This window comes from Saccopteryx leptura, chromosome X (assembly GCF_036850995.1).
Source record: "Saccopteryx leptura isolate mSacLep1 chromosome X, mSacLep1_pri_phased_curated, whole genome shotgun sequence".
In the NCBI taxonomy this organism is placed as follows: domain Eukaryota; kingdom Metazoa; phylum Chordata; class Mammalia; order Chiroptera; family Emballonuridae; genus Saccopteryx; species Saccopteryx leptura.
Window position 1 is genome coordinate 12,619,620 of NC_089516.1, and position 21,986 is coordinate 12,641,605.

The 21,986-nt window shown below is 45.3% G+C and overlaps 1 protein-coding gene across 7 annotated transcripts in view; it reads right to left on the bottom strand.

Moving 5' to 3' along the window:
• Window positions 1-21,986, bottom strand: part of SH3KBP1 (SH3 domain containing kinase binding protein 1) — a 442,009-nt gene that overhangs the window by 237,244 nt on the left and 182,779 nt on the right. The window contains exon 1 of one of the 7 annotated variants that reach the window (XM_066357660.1): window positions 14,258-14,398. The exons of the other annotated variants lie outside the window; for them this stretch is intronic. Within the exon in view, the coding sequence (XP_066213757.1) occupies window positions 14,258-14,308 (51 nt within the window). The 5' untranslated portion in view covers window positions 14,309-14,398. Of the gene's footprint in view, window positions 1-14,257; window positions 14,399-21,986 lie in introns of those variants that run through there. 7 annotated transcript variants of the gene reach the window in all.

The following is a 21,986-nucleotide window of genomic DNA, read 5'->3' on the forward strand; positions in this document are numbered from 1 at the left end:
CATGCGCACATGCTGCCACATCATCCTACAGAAACTGGGAGGATTTTCCTTTTATTTGGTGCAGATTTCACATTCCTATTGTCTTTTGTTGCTTTCCTGTGACCAGTCAAAAGTTCACCATGACTTTACGGACACACTGTATTCTTCCCAAACTGATGGGCATTTTGGTTGTTTTGAATATCTTCCATATTTTCACATGACACTTATGTTGTGAACAAATTTAATTTAATTAAAACAAGGTAGCTCAGTATACACTGAGACTATTACACAGTTTAATGATATTATGCTACTATCATCTCGGGCTAGTATTCTGGCTCTTCTTCTTGGATCTCTAACTCTTTGAGGTCAGCCCAAGCTAAGCTAAGCTCCTCCACAAAGCCTTTCTTGACCCACTGGCCTACAGTGAGTATTAGCAAAGAGAACATGTTCAATAAACACTAACGGATTAACTGGAATCAGTAAATGCTTCCCTTTCCCAGAACTCATAGGTTTTCTAGACCTGAAACGTCCTTCAGAGAAGGGTTCTAGCCAGTTTTGCTCTATGAATTAAATCATAATCAAATTGTGGTTCATTGCAAAGAAAAATCCAAATCCAATAAATTGAGTCTTCTTGGCATGCTCTATACACAGAACAGGAAACATCGTGACATTCAGAAGGTGCCCGACATCTCAATTCACAGGCACAAAATGATATTTAAATAGCATCTGTAGTGGTGACACAGCCAACATATACAAGAAAGCTACAAGTAATATCAATGTGGGGTAGAGAGGCTCTCCCACACTTTTAAGGGTAAAATAACGGCATAATTCTCAGTCACATTTTAATTTTACTCTGCAGCCTAGTTCATTCATTCTAGAAATCTATATTGAGAGTGACCTCTTTGAAGAGGTGACTTCTGAGCTGAACCCTGCATGGCAATTAGAAGCAGCAGACCAGGCGAGGGGACTTCTCCTGGGCAGCTGTGGGCCACAGGCAGAAGCACACAGATGGCAATTTGACTTCCAACAGAATTGCTGTTACAGTTTGAATTGTATTCCCCCAAAAGATGTTCCAAGTACTAACTCTCAGTACCTGTGAAAGTAACCTTTGGGAATAGGATCTTTGCACATGATCAAGTTAAGACGAGGTCAATTGAGTGGGCCCTACTCCAATATGACTGCTGACCTTATCAAAAGGAGAAATTTGGACATGGAGGCATGCACACAGACAGAAAGACATGTGAGGACAGAGGCAGAGATCGGCTGCCAGGGCTGCCAGCAAAGCCCCAGAAGCTGGGAGAGCGGCCTGGAACAGAGGGTCCCTCACGGCCCTCAGAAGGAACCAAGGCTGCTGACACCTCGATCTCGGGCCCTTGGCCTCCAGAACTGGGAGACAATACGTTTCTGTCGTTTACGCGGCCCACTGGGTGCGGCTTTGGTACAGCTGCCCTCGCAAACGCATGCAGTGGACATTAGGTACCGTTGCTTTCAATCATTTTAGCAAAATTCTTGCCCTAAATAAAATTGTACCTGGAACCCCACCATGTTAAAAAATTAAAAGACTAAAAAGCATTATTCGGAAGAAAATACTCCATTACTTGCTAACCCCAGGAAGTAGCCACTTCTGATCCCAGGAGTTCTTTGCAACTCTGTTTGAAAAGAACTTAGAAAATTAAAAAAAAAAAACAAAAAAACAAAAACATAACCTAAATTAGCCTGAGGCCAGAAGACCTGGGTGGGGAAGGGCAGTGGTTTCACCAGCATTAAATCAGCCTTGTCGCCAGCACCCTTTGTGAGTACCTACTATAAGCCAAGTACAATGCCTGTCCCTCACACCGGCTCTGAAAGGTAGGTGACACGGTCCTCTCCTCAGAAACGGGGGAAGCAAAAGCACGTATATTCATTAGCCACGGCTGCCGTAACAGATACCACCGGCTGGGGGGCTTGGACAACAGGAATTTATTCCCTCAGAGTTTTGCAGAGCAGAAATCCAAGGCTCAGGTGTCGGCAGGTTTGGTTTCAGCCAAGGCCTCACTCCCCAACACGGATGGAGCCTTGTCACTGGGCCCTCACACCTACAAGCCGCGGAATGGGCCCTGCTCTGTGAGCGCATGTCCCTGGTGGCTCTCTGTGTCCTAACGTCTTCTTACAAAGACACCAGTCGGATTAAATTAGGACCCACAGAAATGGCCTCATTTCAACTGAACTACCTCTTTAAAGGTCCTGTCTCTAAACATTCCACATTCTGAAGTACTGTGAGTTAGGGTTTCAACATATGAATTTTGGGGGGACACAATTCAGGTCATAACAGCCCCTTAAGGAAAAAGGCACAGAGCCCACATTCCATCCCAGAGCCATTTGGCTCCAGAGGCCATTTTCCTTGGATCACACTGCCTGCCTCTAAAAAGTCCTCTTTATTTGCTATAAAAGAAAATATGTTACTTGAACAATAAGAAAAATAAATGAAAGTTCTCGGGTTGATTTCTTTTTAAGAATCTCTGTTGAGACCCCAGGCCATCCCCCAGGAAGCTCTCGGGAGAGGGGAGCCTGTTGGCAGGGCGCAGGGTGTGAGCCCTTGAGGGCAGGGAGAGGGTGGAGAAGGGCCCCCTCTTCCCCCTCAAGGAGCCCTGCCACAGCCAAACCTAAATAGATGTCAGCTTCCACCTGCCAGGGCAGGAGTTCTTGGACCACCTCCTAGCATGAGCTGGGGCACTGGAAAAGGTGCTATGCTCAGGAGTGGCCCCAATTTCAGGCTCACTGACATAAGGAGTTCCCTGAGACCAGCTTTCCTCTCGGTATCGCACCCTGGCACGTCTCTCTCAGGGAAGCTCACCCCAGGCCAACTCAAAACATTCCGCCCAAGCTTGCAGGGAGTGAACTCCCCCAGTACCCATCAGAAAGCCCCCTGACTTGTCAGAAAACATAGGCATTTCACACTGTCACCCAGCGCTGTGGCAGCTGCTATACCCACCAGGGTTCATGACACCATCTTCAAACATTGGCCATCCTCCACTGCTTCAAATACTAAATCAATACAGTGACACCTTGCTGTGCCCTTGCCCAGACAAGAAAGCAAAACGGGGAAGAGTGAGGCAACAGAGCTCTTTATGAGCACCATTCTGCGGGCCAGCCAGTGGGACTATCGGGGATCATCCTCCTTTCCCAAAACAGGGACCCCAGAAAATAAGAAGAATTTTAAAGTGAGCAACCAATTAAAATACATACATGCCAAACACCATGCCAGGGTAATGAAGACTAGAAACCAAGTGTTGGTTCAAATTTCATTAGAGAGACGCAGCTCATCAAAAATAAGATAATAAGGCCCCAGCTGGTTGGCTTAGTGGTAGAGTGTCGGCCCAGCGTGTGCAAGTCCCAGATTTGATTCCCGGCCAGGGCACACAGGAGAAGTGCCCATCTGCTTCTCCACCCTTCCACCTCTCCTTCCTCTCTGTCTCTCTCTTCCCCTCCCGCAGCCAAGGCTCCATTGGAGCAAAGTTGGCCCAGGGGCTGAGGATGGCTCCATGGCCTCTGAGTCAGGTTCAATCTAGAATGACTCTGATTGCAGCAGAGCAATGACCCAGAGCGACTGAGCATCGCCCCCTGGTGGGTATGCCGGTGGATCCTGGTCGGGCGCATGCGGGAGTCTGTCTGTCTGCCTCAACCCCCCCCCCCCCGCACCCTCCCCCCCGCTTCTCACTTTGGAAAAATACAAAAAATATTAATAATAAGATAATAAAAGACTAAATGCTCCAAAATGCAGTACTGATCATAATTATTTTCTTAAAAGGACTGTGAAAAAAACAAAAACACAGAGTGGGATAAAATGAGAAATGGAGAAATATGAGAAAAGAGTTTATGGAAGAGATTAGAGGGATAGAAATGAATATAAGATGATTAGACCACATTACGTTTACATTTATTACATATTTACATGTTAGATTTTGTACATTGTACCAAATGACACACTATTCTGTTTCAGAGAGCCACTGAGAAGTAAATATTACCACCTCTTTAGTAATGAAGGCCTATTTCTAACCACCTCAACTCTGAGATACATTATCAAATATTACCAGAAAGTTGCCTACCTGGGTACAAGCATACCACATTTTATTGTACTTCAGTTTTTTTTATTTTAGCGAGAGAGGAGGGGGGAGAGACAGGGAGGGGGAGAGAGGGGGAGGAGGGAGAGAGGGCAAGGGCGAGGGAGGGGGAGGGGAGAGGGTGGGGGGGAGGGGGAGAGGGGGAGGGGGAGGGGGAGAGGGAGAGGGGAAGGGGGAGGGGGAGGGGGAGGGGAGGGAGGGGAAGGGGGAGGGAGAGGGGGAGGGGAGGGAGGGGAAGGGGAGGAGAGAGAGAGGACAAGGGTGAGGGAGGGGGAGGGGAGAGGGTGGGGGGGAAGGGAGGGGGAGGGGGAGAGGGGGAGGGGGAGGGAGAGGGAGAGGAAGACGGAGGGGAGGGGGAGGGGGAGGGGGAGAAGGAGGGCGAGGGCGAGGGCGAGGGCGAGGGAGAGGGAGAGGGAGAGGGAGAGGGAGAGGGAGAGGGAGAGGGAGAGGGAGAGGGAGAGGGAGGAACATTGAGCTGCTCCTGTATGTGCCCTGACCAGAGATCAAACCGGCAACCTCTGAGCTTTGGGACGATGCTCTAACCAACCGAGCTGTCCAGCAGGGCTATACTTCATTTTATTGTGCTTCACAGATCTTGCATTTTTTTTTTACAAATTGAAGGCAAGATCTTCCACCATAAAAGCATTATGATTCACTTTATTGCGATACTCGCTTTATTACAGTGGTCTGGAACCGATTCCACCACACTCATTCCAAGGTTTGCATGTATTGTCTCCCAGTGTGACGCATGTACTTCTTATTCCATGGTTGAAAAAGTAAAAGCCAATTTTAGACCAATCCAAGGAGAAAGCCAGGAAATACATATCCCCTCCCAGCACCACCCCCAAGGTGAAAAACTAATGCCTACAACAGTCACTAGATAGATTAGACTATGGTCTCCTCCTAACCAATTATGGCCCATCCCATAGATGAGGCTCAACTTTTGCATTTCCAGTTTATTAATCCATAGTCTATTCCAGGCAAAAAAAACATATATTTGATGGAAACAACTCAACCTATATATTGTTGGTGGAGGGACAATTTAGCAATATCTGCAAAAATTATAAGAACACAGAGTCTTAAAACAACTACTACCAACTAAACAGAATAAGGTACAGGCATAGAAAAATAGATTAACTAAAAAAAAAAAAAGGCTCATTGGATCAGACCTTCCATATTGTTGTCTAGTATGAGGGGTTTTTTAATTTTTTGTATATTGTCAATGTTTCTATGTGCATAGCAGATGTCTAGACAATGAAAAAAAAAACAAAGGGAGAGTAAAAGTGGGGAACTTTGAGCTCTTCTGTACTGTTTGAACGTTTTTACCACAAGTTTATCATTTTAAGCACGTGTAAGAAAACCCCATGAGCAATGAGAATTCATAAAAATGTAGCCCTAAACTTCTCTCAGAAGAGAAGAGAATTTTAAAGGAAGATTCAATGATCTTTCCCAGGCTGTAATTTCTACTCAGGAAATAGCCCAATAGACTTAAGAGTGGTTTTCATGAACAAGGCATAAACCTAAATGGTTTTTTATTAGTCATCATTTAATCAGAAAACCAAAGAATTTTCCACACTCTGTTCTGCAAGCCTAGTGCATAATCAAATTTTTATCAATGAATTTTCATAATTTTAAGGGTCAAAGGTATATGTTATAATCAAAATACAATCTAGCACATTATGAATTAGATATCTTGTTAAACTGAAGCTAAAAATTTTATAAGGAAAAAAATCTTTGAAGGGCTTAAAGTACACACATCGATCCTCATCACAGTTTTGAATGTAATAGAGAACACAAAACTGGAAGGCAAGCGTACACAACAGGAGACTGAGTAAGTACATTATACCGAATCCATACAATGAAATACTATGCAGCCATTAAAAACGTTAGCTCTATATCAGAAATATGGAAAGATATTTGTGTTATGTTTAAGCTAACAAAAAAACTGATTTTCATAGCATTTGTGGCATGGTCCTATTTGCAAAATGATATGATAATTTGTACATGTGTGTTGCAAAAAGGTTAGAAAGAGCTACAGCATAATGTGAACCATAGTTATCTCTGAGCAGTAGGATTACAGGGGATTTCATATATATATTTCAGCTGATCTCTATTCTTACTTCTCTATTAAAAAAACATTTTCAATTGTGTGATTTTTTTCTTTTTTCATTTTTCTGAAGTTGGAAACAGGGAGGCAGTCAGACTCCCGCATGCGCCCAACCGGGATCCCCCCGGCATGCCCACCAGCGGGCAATGTTCTGCCCATCTGGGGCGTCGCTCTGTTGCATCCAGAGCCATTCTAGCACCTGAGGCAGAGGCCACAGAGCCATCCCCAGCGCCCGGGCCATCTTTGCTCCAATGGAGCCTCGGCTACGGGAGGGGAAGAGAGAGACAGAGAGGAAGGAGAGGGGGAGGGGGGGAGAAGCAGATGGGCGCTTCTCCTGTGTGCCCTGGCCGGCAATCGAACCCGGGAGTCCTGCACGCCAGGCCGACGCTCTACCGCTGAGCCAACCGGCCAGGGCCCAATTGTGTGATTTTTTTTTTTGTATTTTTTTTCTGAAGCTGGAAACGGGGAGGCAGTCAGACAGATTCCCGCATGCGCCCGACCGGGATCCACCCGGCACACCCACCAGGGGGCGATGCTCTGCCCACCAGGGGGCGATGCTCTGCCCATCCCGGGCGTCACTCTGTCGCGACCAGAGCCACTCTAGCGCCTGGGGCAGAGGCCAAGGAGCCATCCCCAGCGCCCGGGCCATCCTTTGCTCCAATGGAGCCTTGCTGCAGGAAGGGAAGAGAGAGACAGAGAGGAATGAGAGGGGGAGGGGTGGAGAAGCAGATGGGCACCTCTCCTGTGTGCCCTGGCCGGGAATCGAACCCAGGACTTCCGCACGCCAGGCCGACGCTCTACCGCTGAGCCAACTGGCCAGGGCCTAATTGTGTGATTTTTAACCTAAAAAATTGCTCGCCATCTTATCCTTCCTTGTGAGACCCGATGCTCTTCCATACAAGTGAATTCAATATAAAATGTGTTGTTTGGTCTCTCGTCCACCCCTTTGTGGGTCTTTTGATAGTTTCTCTAATGCTTAGAAACTACTGAGAGGGAGAATTGACATTTTCAAGGTTGTATTTTTTGCTCTTTTAAATGCTGTACTCTATTTAGACCAGTGGCTCCTAATCAAGGACCGTTGTGTCCCAGTGGATATTTGACACTGTACAAGGACATTTTTTGTCATCACAACTGGGGGAGGATGGAGGTATGTGTGACCGGCATCTAGTGGGTAGAGGCCAAGGATGGTACTCAACACCGTATGGTGCACATTCTCCACCAACCGACCCGGCCCAAAATGTCACCAGTTTCAAGGTTGAGAAACCCCATGATTGGGTAGGAAGTCTTCAGATGACTTCCTTACCCTCCCTACACAGCACCCTCAAGTAGCTGTGTGAGAACTTCTGGCTCAGAGGCCCCTCTGGCTGGGGGGCAAATGCACTGATGACGGAGGCAGACTATCCGAGCTGAGCCCTGGCTCAGCAGGCCTTTCTGGCAGTGAAACCTCAGGCAGGTGAGCTCAGCATCCTGCTGACCTCCCATCCTCCCTCGTAAAATGCAGACAACACCATCCACCTCAGAGGTGGACAGAGCTTCAACACAGTTATGTAGGAGGAAAGGTCTTGGAAACTATAAGGCACCACACATATGTGAATGGTATTATTGCTCTAGGGTACTGGTTGTATAGGATTACCCATGAAAATACACGTAGAGAAAGGTGCCGCAACAAAGAACTGATGCTTCTCATCTCTCTCCCTTCCTGTCTGTCTGTCCCTATCTGTCCCTCTCTCTGACTCTCTCTGTCTATCTCTCTGTCACTGTCACACACAAAAAAAAGAAAGAAAAAGAAAATAGAAAGTACATGTAGAGTTTCAATGGGCCTTTGCCCAGCACACTCAGCTGCCTGGGTTGCATGTCAAAGCAGTGGCTTTTACTAAATACTGATACAGAAAATATAAAGAATGCTGTTTTTATATTACATGTTCCTTGGCATAAAGCTATAAGACAGCAGAATTTAGCAGTCAAATGACAAGATCTGAATTCAGACTCCTGACCCTGGCTTGTTGGCTCAGTGGTAGAGCATAGGCCCAGAGTGTGGAAATTCCAGGTTCGATTCCTGGTCAGGGCACACAGGAGAAGCAACCATCTGCTTCTCCATCCCTCGCCCTGCTTTCTCTCTCTCTCTCTCTCTCTCTCTCTCTCTCTCTCTCTTCCCTCCCCCTACCACAGCCATAGCTCAAATGGTTTGAGCAAAGTTGGCCCAGTGCACTGAGAATAGCTCCAAGGCTTTGCCTCAGGTGATAAAATAGCTTGGTTGCTGAGCAACGGAGCAGTGGCCCCAGATGGGCAGAGCATTGCCTCATAGGGGGCTTGCTGGGTGGATCCTGGTAGGGGCACATGTGGGAGTCTGTCTCTCTACCTCCCTACCTTCACTAACTAGATAGATAGATGATAGATAGATAGATAGATAGATAGATAGATAGATAGATAGATAGATGATAGATAGAAAAGAAAATTCAGACTCCTAAGAAAGAATTCCAGCACTACCTCTCACCAGCAGGTGATCATGCAAAGTGAAATGACTTCTCTGTGCCTTTGTCCTCATATGTCTAACCAAGCCAGAACATTTCAGAGTGAAATAATTTATCATCTGAACAGGACATTTCATAGTGAATGGGGATGCTCTCGATGTCAATGCCAGGACAACAGGCAGACATCAGACCTGTTTGTTGGCAAACAGGGACCTGAGGTTTTTCCTTTCTCCTTCCATTCCTTCAGTAAGTACTTAGTGCCCTGGCATGACGCCAAGCACCAAGAAAGGAATGGTAAGTCAAATACACGTACCCTGTCCCCAGCGGGTGTCTCCTCTTATTCCACAATGTGTCTCTTACAGTCTACACAGCCACGTCATGTACAGAATTAAACACAAACCTGCAGAAAGCAATGTAGTTCAACAACACCAGGAAACATACACCAAATGTGCAAGAGCTCAAAGTCTCCTTCACACACACACACACACACACACACACACACACACACACAAAAACAACAACAATGAATAAGAGCTTATCTAATCAACAATGACAAAAGGATTTATTATTATCCCAAAGTCCCTGATTCAAGAAAGTCATTGCAGTCTGACTAAAAGTTAACAATGAGTCTCACGAAAGGTATTATTAAAACTTGTAAGAGTACGTAATGGGTAAAAGCATGCTGAAATAATCATTCTCTTTCATTTCCATGCACATCCCCATCACAATGAACTGTGTGCAGTGCGCCACAGTACACAGCCTTACAGAACCCAGGCATTATGAAAGCCAAGTTCCTCTAGCTTGCTTTTGTATTTAGATGCATTTAAGTCTTTTGCCAAGAAATAAGCACTTTGATGCAGTATGTGAAAACGATTTCCTCTAAAAGTCAGTACTCACCATAAGAGGTAGGTAGATATTCCTTATTTTACACAAAACTTCGTTGACTTCTAGGAGTTTAGTACTCTAATCACAAGTTCCCTTTCCTCCTACAAATCCCCCATTTCAGTAACATTGGTCTCAATTACTATCACCATAAATCCTCACACCCAAACGTCTCCATCCCCAACTGCAGGGCTTTTCTCCTCCTCCTGAGTCACACTCACCAGACACCTTCTCAATTAGCCTCCTTTTGTGCCCATTTCTGATGGCCCTTCGGGAAGCCTCATTCCATTCCTTCAGTGGTTGTTAGAGCTAAAATACCAGTCAGGCCCCATCACTGGAAACGCAAGATACGGACCTCTACGAAGAGCAATTCTACTGAGTAAGCCGTATGTGCATAATTCAGAACACATCAAGGGCACATCAGTTTCTGTTGTACTCCATGCCTGTCCTGATCCAAAGAAGTTTAAATCAATGGCGTGTTTTGATCTGGTGTGTGTTTTGAATTCAATAAGCCGTACTCTTATATATATTTATATATGTATATTATACTTCCATAAACATTTTTTAAAGTGGCTTACACCATGTAAACTTATATGTGAAGAAGTAAGCATATTTTACATACCACCTACACTAGTGTTTTTCAAACTGTTCTTAAAGTATGGGTTCTCGCCAATTAGTGGGTCACACAATCAATTTAAAAGGTCCTCACCAGCATTTTTTGTTATTGTGGTAAGAACACTTAAGATGTACCCCCTTGACAAAGTTTTAAGAGCATAATAGTGTTGTTAACTCCAGACACAATGTTGTACAGCAACATTGCTCTCTAGAGCATAATCGTCTTGCATACTTAAACCTTACACCCATTGAACAGCAATTCCCCATTTCCCCCAGCCTAGCCCCTGGCAAACAAGATATGGTAACATCCATGGGTGGAAGAAAGAATCAAGGAATTGTGACATATACATACAATGGAATATTACTCAGCTTTAAAAAAGAAGGGAATCCTGCTCTATGCTGCCCAGCATTTTTGAAATGAAATAGAGAATATCAGAATACATCGCACACAGTGAGGGCAACTACTATTTCCAGAGACTTTTTGCAGTTACATGCATGTGTACATATACGTACAGTGAAAGTTGCCAAGTTTGGGGTTTTTTTTTTTAATTACTTTAGAGAGAAGGAAAGGGGGAGAGACAGACAGACAGACAAACGTCAATTTCTTGTTCACTTATTTGTGCATGCATTGGTTGATTCTTGTATGCGCCCTGACTGGAGATAAAACCTACCACCTGGACATATTGGGATGGTACTCTAACCAACTGAGCTACTCGGCCAAGGCATTCTTTTTTTTTTTTTTTAATGTAGGACATGGTCAAAGTAATCCTGAGAAATACCGAGTACAACAACAAATAACACACAGATCTGGAAGCCAGAGGGACCAGGGTTCTGATCCTGACTGGTGACAACCTTCTTAACCTCTATGAGCCTACATTTTACCATCTCCACAATGGGGGCATATTATTTACTGCCCAGTGCTGGTATCAGCGAGCTGGCAAACAGCCCACCCCAGAGCAGTCCTCAGACACTGTCCCCAGCCCTGCTGCCATATCCGTGGTACCCTGGGCCAGCTTCTCTAGCTGAAGGAAGGATGTTTAAAGGAAATACACAAAGAGAGGGAGTGCAAAGGCTGAGCCGCCATCATGTGATGTCTTTGGGCCTCTGAAGAACAAACTGCTAACATTTGAGAGCAGCAGGGCAGGGAAAAGCTCATGCCCAGCACACAGGGTGATAAATCATCTGGCTTTGGATTCAGACCAGAGGGAAAACCACTTTCCAAGATAAGAGGGTTTTCCCATTATTCTTGGCAGGAGGTGGGGAAAGGCAGGAGAGGAAGAAGGCCTCAGCAAGAAATGAGCATTTGTTTTAAGCAAATTACTTTGAAGACAGGTGGTTTTCATTTTAAGAAAATGATACTTAAAACAGCTAGAGGATTCCTCTGCATACCAGCTACAGGATTGCCAGGAGAGGGAAACAGGGCCCTGTGGTATGGAGTGTTCCCATAGTGCCAGGGCAATGGCGAAGGCACATGGGCCCAGGAGGGAATAGCACAGAAAAGATGGAACTGTCCTTATCAGTCTGCAGTCACAAACTATTTAAAAGTCATCCACAATATTCATCATCCAAAGCCTCTATTCATTCAACAAATATTTGCTGAGCATCTACTATGTGCCTAGAACTGGGGATACAGTGGAATAAGATAGTCAAGGCCTCTGCCTGAACTGGGGCTGAAATTCCAGTGGGAGAGGCAGCTAGTGCCAAATAAATCAATGAGGGAACAAAGAACTTACAGACAGTGATATCAGCGCTCTGCAAGAAACAGATATGGCGATGTGACAAGAAGGGAGAAAGGAAACTTAAGATGGAGGAAGTTCCTTTAGAATAAGAGGACCCAGGAGAGCTTCTCCCAGTAACACCTAAAAGCAGAACAAGAGCCAAAAAAAGGGTGTTCTCTGAAGTGGCCACTGCAGGTGCCTGGACCCAGGGACAGGAGCTGGGGAAGCCAGGGCACTGGTGTGGTGAAAGGCGGTGGCCAAGTGGGAGGTGACCTTGATGAGGCTGGAAAGGCAGGCAAGTCCCTGACCATACAAGGTGCAGTAGACCATGGGAGCAAAAGTAGACTAATAGAGAGCTACTGACGCTGTCAGAAGGAAGGACGATGAGGAGACAGGATCAGAGAAGGTGAAGTGATTAGCCAAATTATATATACATAACACAGAGATACAGATAATAAATAACACAGCAAATCCCAGAGGGAAGGAGGGGGAGGTAGGAGGAAGGCGGGAGGGGGAGGGGAGCAAAGGGGGTGTAATGGGGGGCGTGTTGGTGGTGGTGGAGGGTGTTATATTGAGTGGGACACTTGAATCCATGTTAAAACAATCAATTAAAATTTTATTAAAAATATAGCTACTGAAGTTGATATATTGTAATACATGATCCTGATGTTGGTTACCAAAAAAGGTACTCTTAAGTCACTGCACAAAACAAAATGTACAGAGGATATGATGTCTCCAAAATCAGTGATAAAAATTAGTGTTAGAATTCATGGGTAGTGTTAACGAAGAGACTTGCTAACTCTAGGCAAACCATTTTAGCCTAAATATGAGATGAAATACAAGGAATACAATGGGGGTAAGGGGTAGGAGAACGTGTGACTGACAAGGAAACACTATTATTAGCAATTAACTCACAGTTAGCAAATATAAAGCACATAGTAAAGCTACTGAACAAGGCAGGCTCTAGAAAGTCCCTGAAACAGACACACACACAATGGTGGAAAGGCAATTGTAAAATTGATCAATGGCAGGTGACTCAATCCACGAACAGGCTAACTGAAACAACCGGATGGAAAGTCATCACGACAGTGCCCTATGCCTACTTCTGAATCAGAAATCAGAAAGCTGCTGAGCAGTCTTCTTCCAGATTAATCTTTTCTTTACGTATTCATAACTTGGAAACTCGAAGCTGAACTGGAAATGGCTCTTCCAAATTATCACTCTCTCTCTAGGACTTATAAACGGCCTCATGAATTGAGTCCCCAGTCTCCACAATCTTTAAAGCAAATGCATCATTGAGACATGAGTATAAGCTACTCCTACCTTCTCCCTGGGACCTCCTTGTTAGGGGGTCACCTGGCCATGACTAAAAGGTGTTTGACCCGAACAAGTGGGGCTGTGGATTGCAGCAGGGCCAACTGTCCAATCTCAAAATCAAACCTATGCCACCAACCAAGAGATCTTGGTGGCCAAAAGGCTGTCCTAAAACAAGCCAGGGCCGGCGACATGGGGGCCATTCCCCAGAGGCTGGCACACAGCTTGCTTTGATGGTGTACTAGCCCGTGAAGGAAGGAGAGAGGGAAAGGAAGCCCAAAACACATCACTCAGCTAGAGCTTACCCAGTGCCGGGTGCTTATACACTCATTACTTCGAACAATGCAGCAATCCCACACATGCACTGATTATGCTTTTTCAGGTGAGATATGTAAGACTAAGAGAGATTTCTGTTAGCGGCCCAAGTCAGCTGAGAGAGGACTGCAGTCTCAACCCCCACCTAGAATCTAGCAACAGAACAGTACTCTGAGCGGGCCTGATTTGAGTTTCTGTCCCACCTTCCATCTCATTCTCATCTCCTCCCCTTTCATTCCTTCTCCCACCGGGAAAGCTAATTCCACACCTGGCTTCATCCCAGACTCCTGAATGCGCCAACTGCCTCAGAAAGGTTACCTGCTCCCAGCCCTTGGTCCGGACACCTCACTGATCAAAAGGCCACCTGCAGGGTACGGCGTGCGAGGGTGACTGAAGCTATGTTTAGTGTCCCCTGGAAAAAACTCCTCAATAGTGGTCAGGACAAGGAAAGAACCGTCATACCAGATGGCAGGGCTGTTCAAAATCTTTTTATATAGATGCCACTACAAAAGGGACTCAGCCAAAAACCCCTTCTGTCACAGGGGAAAGCTTGGGGAAAGAAGTTCCCTTCCACCACAAACAAGAAAACTGAGACCCGAGTCCAAGTAGAAATTGGTATTGCTCACAATCTGGGAAGGACTAGGTCAGGGCCAAATTCCCCATCACGCCCCGCTCCGGGCCTACCATATAATCAGGCAACAGGCTACAAAAGATGCAGACATTATAACAATCCGAACAGATGAACGGCCTACTTACAATCTCAGATGCATCTACAGCACTCGGGGCTTTGGCTGCGGAAAGCTCCATTCTTTGGGGTATGAAATGGTGATTTGGGGCTGACTGTGTCTGAACTCCGGGCAGGAGTGCCGTCCGTGCTTGCTGAGAACTCCACGTCCCTCTGATTCACTTGGCAGCTGAATTATTCTAAGCATCCTGTCCTGTACCCAGCCCGCCTTGCCCCTCCCACTACACATTCACAGTGGGTGGGTTTGTTTTTTAATTCTCTGCACTTAGTTCTGTCACAACTGAAGTGAAACTCATTTTTCAAGATTAATCCACTCTTTCACACTTGACAGTGTGAAACTTTTATGACCCAGGAGGAGAAAAAGGAAGAAGAGACACCTAACTCTAATTAGGAAGTTGTAACTAACATGGGAGAGAAGAGAGTTGGAGAACCGCAAAGTCTGCAGCAACAGCAAAATGGAGATTATTCGAGACAGCTGAAACACTCCACCCAACCTCCAGGAGGGGACATGCACGGGAAACAAAGGGCATATGGTGTTTGCTTTCTTCAACATCCGTTCTCACCATTAAGAGCTGCACCAGTAAACGCTCATTACTGACACGAGGACAAACCTTACTCCAAGAGACTTGAAAATACAGCTCACAAACAAATAAATTACTTTGCAAAGCACGGACATACCTTGATTTATTTATTTTTTAATATATATAAAGCAGAATTTAATAAAGTCCAAATAACTGGCAGAATGTCTATTTGGCCTCATGAAGCATGAATTATACTTGAAAGAAAGTCAATTTCTGTTAATTTCAAGTTTATATAGTAACTCAACTACTGATACATTCAAGACAGGGTTTTGTTTTTTTTATTTTCTCCCAAGGACTGATTCCAAAGGGCTAACCTAACAATTAGATAAGAATGATTTTATATTATTTACTACTAGTTATATATTTATACATTTCTAGCGTAAAGCAAACAGGTTTCTCTAATGTGACTTAAATCATTCATCTTCCACATACCCTCTAATGCCCACACTATTAAAACTTCTAAAGGTCAACTTCAGCACACTCTCTGACCAAATTACAACAGATTCCTGAATTGGGGAGCTCTGAACTGATGATACTTTTCACAGTGACGTAAAGCCAGGGTCAGCTTCAAAAACATTCACATGCTATTTTATTACTTGCAAGCCTACCCAGCAGAACCCACTGTTAGTTACTGGTGCCTACCCATTCACCACAAAGCCCATTCTCAGCTCCAGAGAGGTAGCAGAATTAACTCTAAACCAATCACCGGTTCAGAGTGGGCAGCAGGAACTAAGCTCGCCCAATCAGACAGACTGCAGGAAAGGACTCCGCCTACAAACCAGCTGTGAACAAGGAATCAGAGGGCTCCCCTCACTGCTAATGGATTCCACTCTACAACCACCTGACAACCACAGTGACACCAGCCCTTGGGTGAAGCTACTGCCAGAAAGACACCATGGAGGAGAAATGGCAAGAACACAGGTCTCTGATGTCCCTTAGAGTCCACCCTATCTGTAACCTCCCCATTAGGTGTGATAACTAACAACCCTGTTTAAAGCAATCCGGCCAGGTGTCTGTTCCACGCAATCTGAAACATCTCTGACAGGGATGAGCTGAGTAAGAGCTGGAGGGCCAAGAGCAAGAGTTTATAATTTGGCAAAGATACTCGTTCAAGTAAATAATACACTCAGAAAACATTTCCCTTAATGTTAAAGAGAAAGGAAAAATTACAAAGATGAGTGGTTGCTGAGGGATGGGTGTGGAAATGGGAAGAGACTGTAAATGGGCATAAGGCTGCTGTTGCGGTGATGGACATGTTAAAAATTAGATTGTGGTGATGGTTACACAACTTGTAAATGTACTGAAAACCATTGAGTGGGACAATTCAAATGGGTGAGTTTTAGGATATGCAAATTAGATCTCAATAAAGCTGTCTTTAAAAAGCTGCAAAGGAGCAGATGATCATTGAGGAAAAGCCTCTAGTTGAAGGAACATGTCCTCCATTCCCATCTGACGTTAGCACACCTCTGCTTAAAACCCTTCCTCCAGTGCTTCCTGATCACCTCTAGAGTTCAAGTTCCTTTCAAAGGCACACAAGGTCCCTGTAAACCCCAGGGTTTACTTCCCCTACTTCCCATTTTACTCAATGGCAAAGCTTACTTTCACATACCCATCAGACCATTTCCCCTCCGGGCCTCTGCTCACCCTACTCCCCATCCTGGGTCACTGGCACCATCCTCTACCTGATCTATTCCTTCCTATCCTGTGGCAGGTTCTTAGCTTCCCCCCCGGGAGCCCCCTTAGCATATGGGCCATGCACCACAATGGGCTGCTATGCTGTCTCTCCCAGGGCCTGGAGCAGCATTCTGGACCTCATGGAACTGGTCTGTTCTTTCTCTTTTTCAGGAAAGACACCAGCTTCTTCTGCAGGTCACTTTTGTCATTGAGTTGGGGGGCTGGGAGAACCAGAGGCAGGCTCCCTGTGTCCTGTCTCTCACCCACACCCACTTTTCCACAGAGACTTTGGGCTCAGCAAGGGATACAGGCCCCCACAACATGTAGATGGGACCCTGTAAAAAATTCCCTTACCCCGGACCTCACTGAACACTTCCGCTTGTCTACTCAAACCTTCCCTGATGCAGAAGGTAATGGTGACAACGCACAGTTCTCCCTCACTGTATAAGCTTCAAAAACCAGAAGAGAGGGAAAATCCAACCCTCTTTTTTCTTCTGATTATGGGGTTTCCCTAATTTTTTAACCCTTAGACAAGGTAAGGAGCTAGGGTACGGAAAGTCACGAACGCCACAAGAAGGGGAAATACTTGATTTTGAAAAAAATGCTAGACATTAAAAACAGGACACAATAGATGAAGGAAAGCTGAGAAGATTTGTGTCCACTCAGTGTCTTATCTTCCTGCATGTCCTCAGGGGAAAAGATTACTAGTAAGACTTAGGAAATGTATAAAAGCCAGTTGCTAGATAGTCTCACTTATCAAAAAACAAAAGAAGGAAGGGAGGAAGGGAGGGAGGAAAGAAGGGAGGGAAGGGAGGAAGGGAGGAAAGGAGGGAGGGAGAGAGGGAGGGAGGAAGGGAGGGAGGGAAGGAGAGGGAGGGAGAGAGGAAAGAAGGAAGGAAGGAAGGAAGGAAGGAAGGAAGGAAGGACGGAAAGGAAGGAAGGAGGGAGCAAAGAAGGAAGGAAAGGAGAGAGGGAGGGAGGGAGGGAGGGAGGGAGGGAGGAAGGAAGGAAGAAAAGAAGGAAGGAAAGGAGAGAGGGAGGGAGGGAGGGGGGAGGGAAGGGGTCATAGTGGGAAAGGAGCGCCATTGAGTTTTGCTTCATTGCAGAGAAGACATCAGCCAGCCGTCTTCCGAGCTTGTTTGGGCTCTCTGAACACCACCAGAAAGAAACCCCAAAGCCAGGAGCATAGGAAAGAGCTGAAATAACACTTTAAATGTGCACGATGGTAATTTCAACTCGTACCTCATAATCATGATTTCTCTTTTCCATATTTGGGCCCCAGCTTCCCTGGACACACTCTGGGAGCCTTCACAGACATTATCTAATGTGAAACAAGTCAGCAAACTAACCATTATATACTCTCTTTTTCTCCTAGCTCTCTGATTTAAGCTGGTCTGGATGCAATCATAAAGAACGGGTCACTCCCCTGCCAAGGTGGGTGGCTAAGATTTCTCATGTAGTTTGGGTCAAACAGGAAGCTCTTAGAGTGCCAGTAAATTTGCTTTTAAATATCTCAATCTGATTCCTACAGTGAAGCTTTCAAAGCTGTCATTATCCTCCTTCCCACGCAGAAAACAAAGCTGGCAAATTTATTATCAAGTGACTTTAGTATAGCTTCCTCCCACAAAAAATTGCCTGCCTCCACAGTCTTGTCCATGTCCCTGAGTCTCATTTCTGTGTCCCACCTATGTGGGGGGAGGGAGAGGAGGACCACAAAGAAAACCAGATAGAAGGTGACGGAAGACAATTTGACTTTGGGTGATGGGTATATAACATAATCAAATGTCAAAATAACCTGGAGATGCTTTCTCTGTATCTATGTACCCTAATTAGTCAATGTCACCCCATTAAAATTAATAATAAATTATCTTTAAAAATTGCCTGTCTCGCCTTAGCCCCAGTGACTCTGATCAAATCCCTTTGGGAATCGTCCTCCTTCAAACTCGCCCACGTGACTCTGGTGATCAACACAGTGCTAAAATAGAGGGCTGGGTCAAAGGGGTCACAGCTACTCTCGCTACTAAAAGTAGCCTCACCTGGAAGCTTCTTCGAACTGCAGAACCTCAGCCTCCCCACAGCCACCTGCCCGCAGCCCAGACCCCCTAATCCCAGTCTGCACTTTAACCTAATCCCCAGGGAGCCTACAGCACCGCACAGGATGGCACCGCACAGGACCTTGTCACCATCTGGCTTCAGAATCCCCAGGGTTGTGTTTTGTTTGTTTTCCCTTCACAAGTGGGAGAAGGAGCAGTGGGAGGTCACAATCAGAATCCACATTCCAAACTTTCTCTGGATCTTACTGATAAACCACAGGCCAAACCCTGCTCCCTCCTCTCCCCACCCTCCCAGAAACTATGAGTAGTCAGATGAAACGTAAAGGGAGTTAAAGACTAGACACAGCCTGCTTTTTCAATTAAAGCAATATATTTTTCCATTTCTGCTGGCAGCACTGACACTTGCTTTACTGCGCATGTTTCAAACTACTCCTACATCGTCAAAGCAGCAGAACCTGCAACATTTTTTTCTTATTAAAAAGCTTTACGTGCAACCCAAGTATGCCAGGATAAATAATTCTTGGGACTTAATAGAACTACTGATTGCATCCATTCCTAAAAATCAATATACTTCAAGAAACTTTTTAAAATTTCATATGCTTATTTCCTTTTGTCGAATAACATTATAAGGCATTCACAGGAAGTCGTGGTTCCAATGGAACATGGCTGCATATCGAAATAAAGCCTTGCAGTAGCCTCACACCCAGCTCAGCCAAGATTCCCAGCAGCAGATTCTCAGAACCTGACAGATTGGGGCATCCCTCATGCTAATTACAGTTTGTCTTGCTGTTGTTTTAAGGCAGCCAAGGCCTCCCAGATAATCCTGTAGAAGAGTACAATTAGGAGTGAGAGAGCACAGACTCTGAAGCAAAACCACCCACAGGCTCAAATCCAGCTCTGGCATTGACTAACTGTGTTCCCTTGGGCAAGTTACTTAACGCCTCTGGGCCATGGGAAGTCCTGGATAAAACGTCTGCTGTTTTTCTGACCCAGCATGTAGTACCCCAAACAGTACAGATAATAGAACAATACACACACTAGATGCTCAGTTATTACCACAGGGTTAGAGAACACTCCACCCAGATTGCATTTCCTTCAATAAATGTTTCAATACCGAACACCAGCAACCTTTGGTGTGTCAAGAGAGGTGCCCATGGGAAGATTTTCTGCTTTCGTCTAATGCAGCGGTTCTCAACCTGTGGGTCGCGACCCCGGCGGGGTTCGAACGACCAAAACACAGGGGTCTCCTAAAGCCATCGGAAATATGTATTTTATTTAAAAGTGTATTGTATAATAAATATGTATTTTCCGATGGCTTTAGGCGACCCCTGTGTTTTGGTCGTTCAACCCCCGCCAGGGTCGCGACCCACAGGTTGAGAACCACTGGTCTAATGCCAAAAAGAAAAAAACACCCAAAAACAATGAATATAATTCCCCTCTTCATCCAATGTAAAATTCAAAGTTCTCCCTCTCCAATCCTGTACTTAATATGGTTTATTTGTTACGGTTTATTTATTCTCAAAGAGTAAGTGTTATTATAGAAAAATATGAAAAACACTTAAGCAGGTTTAAAAACACGGTCTGCAAAAACAGTAGACTGGTACCAATTATGTTACAGATATTAAAATCACAAATGCTGATATCTAGAATGTTCTCGGTAGACAAGTCCAGACAATATAGCTTTCTCAGTTAATATTATTGTATATAATAACATATGTAGTAGTGGGACAGCAGAGGGAATTGGGAAACTGAAACTATTCAAACTACCCATTTTCATCTGTTTTTAAGTACTCATAACAAATGAACTAATGATACGTTGCTCAACATGTATTTATAAAATCCATTTCCCTTGGCAGTTTCACTAGCCAATGCTTTAACAGAAACTGAGTTACCAATAAGAATGAAATAACCATGTTCATGTTTTTTCATCAGAGGCTATTCTTTCTAAGAATATCCATCTTTCCAGTTAATCCTTATAATACAGGTCAGGCCACTAGGGTTCAGATACCAAGGCTGACTTTTTTTTTTTTTTTTTTGTATTTTTCTGAAGTTGTAAACGTAGAGGCAGTCAGACAGACTCCCATATGCGCCCAACCGGGATCCACCTGGCATGCCCACCAGGGGGCGATGCTCTGCCCATCTGGGCCGTTGCTCTGTTGCAACCAGAGCCATTCTAGCGCCTGAGGCAGAGGCCATGGAGCCATCCTCAGCGCCCGGGCCAACTTTGCTCCAATGGAGCCTTGGCTGCAGGAGGAGAAGAGAGAGACAGAGAGGAAGGAGAGGGGGAGGGGTGGAGAAGCAGATGGGCACTTCTCCTGTGTGCCCCGGCCAGAAATTGAACCTGGGACTTCTGCACGCCAGGCTGATGCTCTACCACTGAGCCAACCGGCCAGGGCCCAAGACTGACTTTTAATGGGTTGGCACTCTCCACCAAGCCAGGTGACATCTCTGAGCATCATGTGTAACAGGAATAATCACTGTCGGGGGCGGGGATGGGGAATGAGGACTGGCTGAGTTCATGTGAGTTCTCTACAATTATAAAGAGGAGTAAGTTAAACAGTTTTATTGGGTAAATAATGAAGCTTCAACTCACAACAGCAAATTTACGTTCCTTTTCATTGTGCCAGGTCATGAAGTGGTTACAAAATTGTATAATAGACTCTCCTTGGCCCCCACAATGGGGGGAGGCAGGAGTAATTCTTATATGTGTTTAAAGAAAGAAGAATGTGAGCAAGAGAGAGCCCACCCACTTCCTCCCTAGGTTAGCCTCGACAGTGACACAGCCAAAAGGGTTGTGCTCATCATTCCCATAGCACTGTTACCTCCTAAAGAACAAAATTTTACTGAGGGGAATCCAAGCTTGTTTGTGCCTCAGAGCCTTTGCACTTGCTGTTCTCTGCTTAGATGGTTCTTAGTAATGGCAGGAGCCTCGTCATCATTCAGGTATGAGCTACAATGTCATGTCCCCTTCTCTGATAACTCCACCTAAAACAGCCCTTATACTCCCCCAGTCACCCTATCTTTTTTCCATCCAAATGTCTTTGTTGCATACATCACTATCTAGAATCACCTCTCTGATTGTCTTCGGTTATGCTCTCCCTCCTCTGTCAGAATGTACACCCTCTAAGAGCACAGACCTTCTGAGGTCCATTCCTAAAACGGCACCAGGTACATAGAGGACACTGAGTGGCCAGAACAAGGTAACACAGGCAGACCTCGGAGATACTGCAGGTTCACTTCCAGGCCACTGCAATAAAGCAAGTTGCCATCTTTTTTCTGGTGGAGGGTCTGACCTTCAATTTGTAGGGAAAAAAAAATCACCATCTGTGAAGCACAATGAAGTGAAGTCCACAATGAGGTATGACTGTATATGTGTTATAGTTTGATAGTTCCAACATCTGTGTCATATCTGTGTCTGGTTCTGATGACTG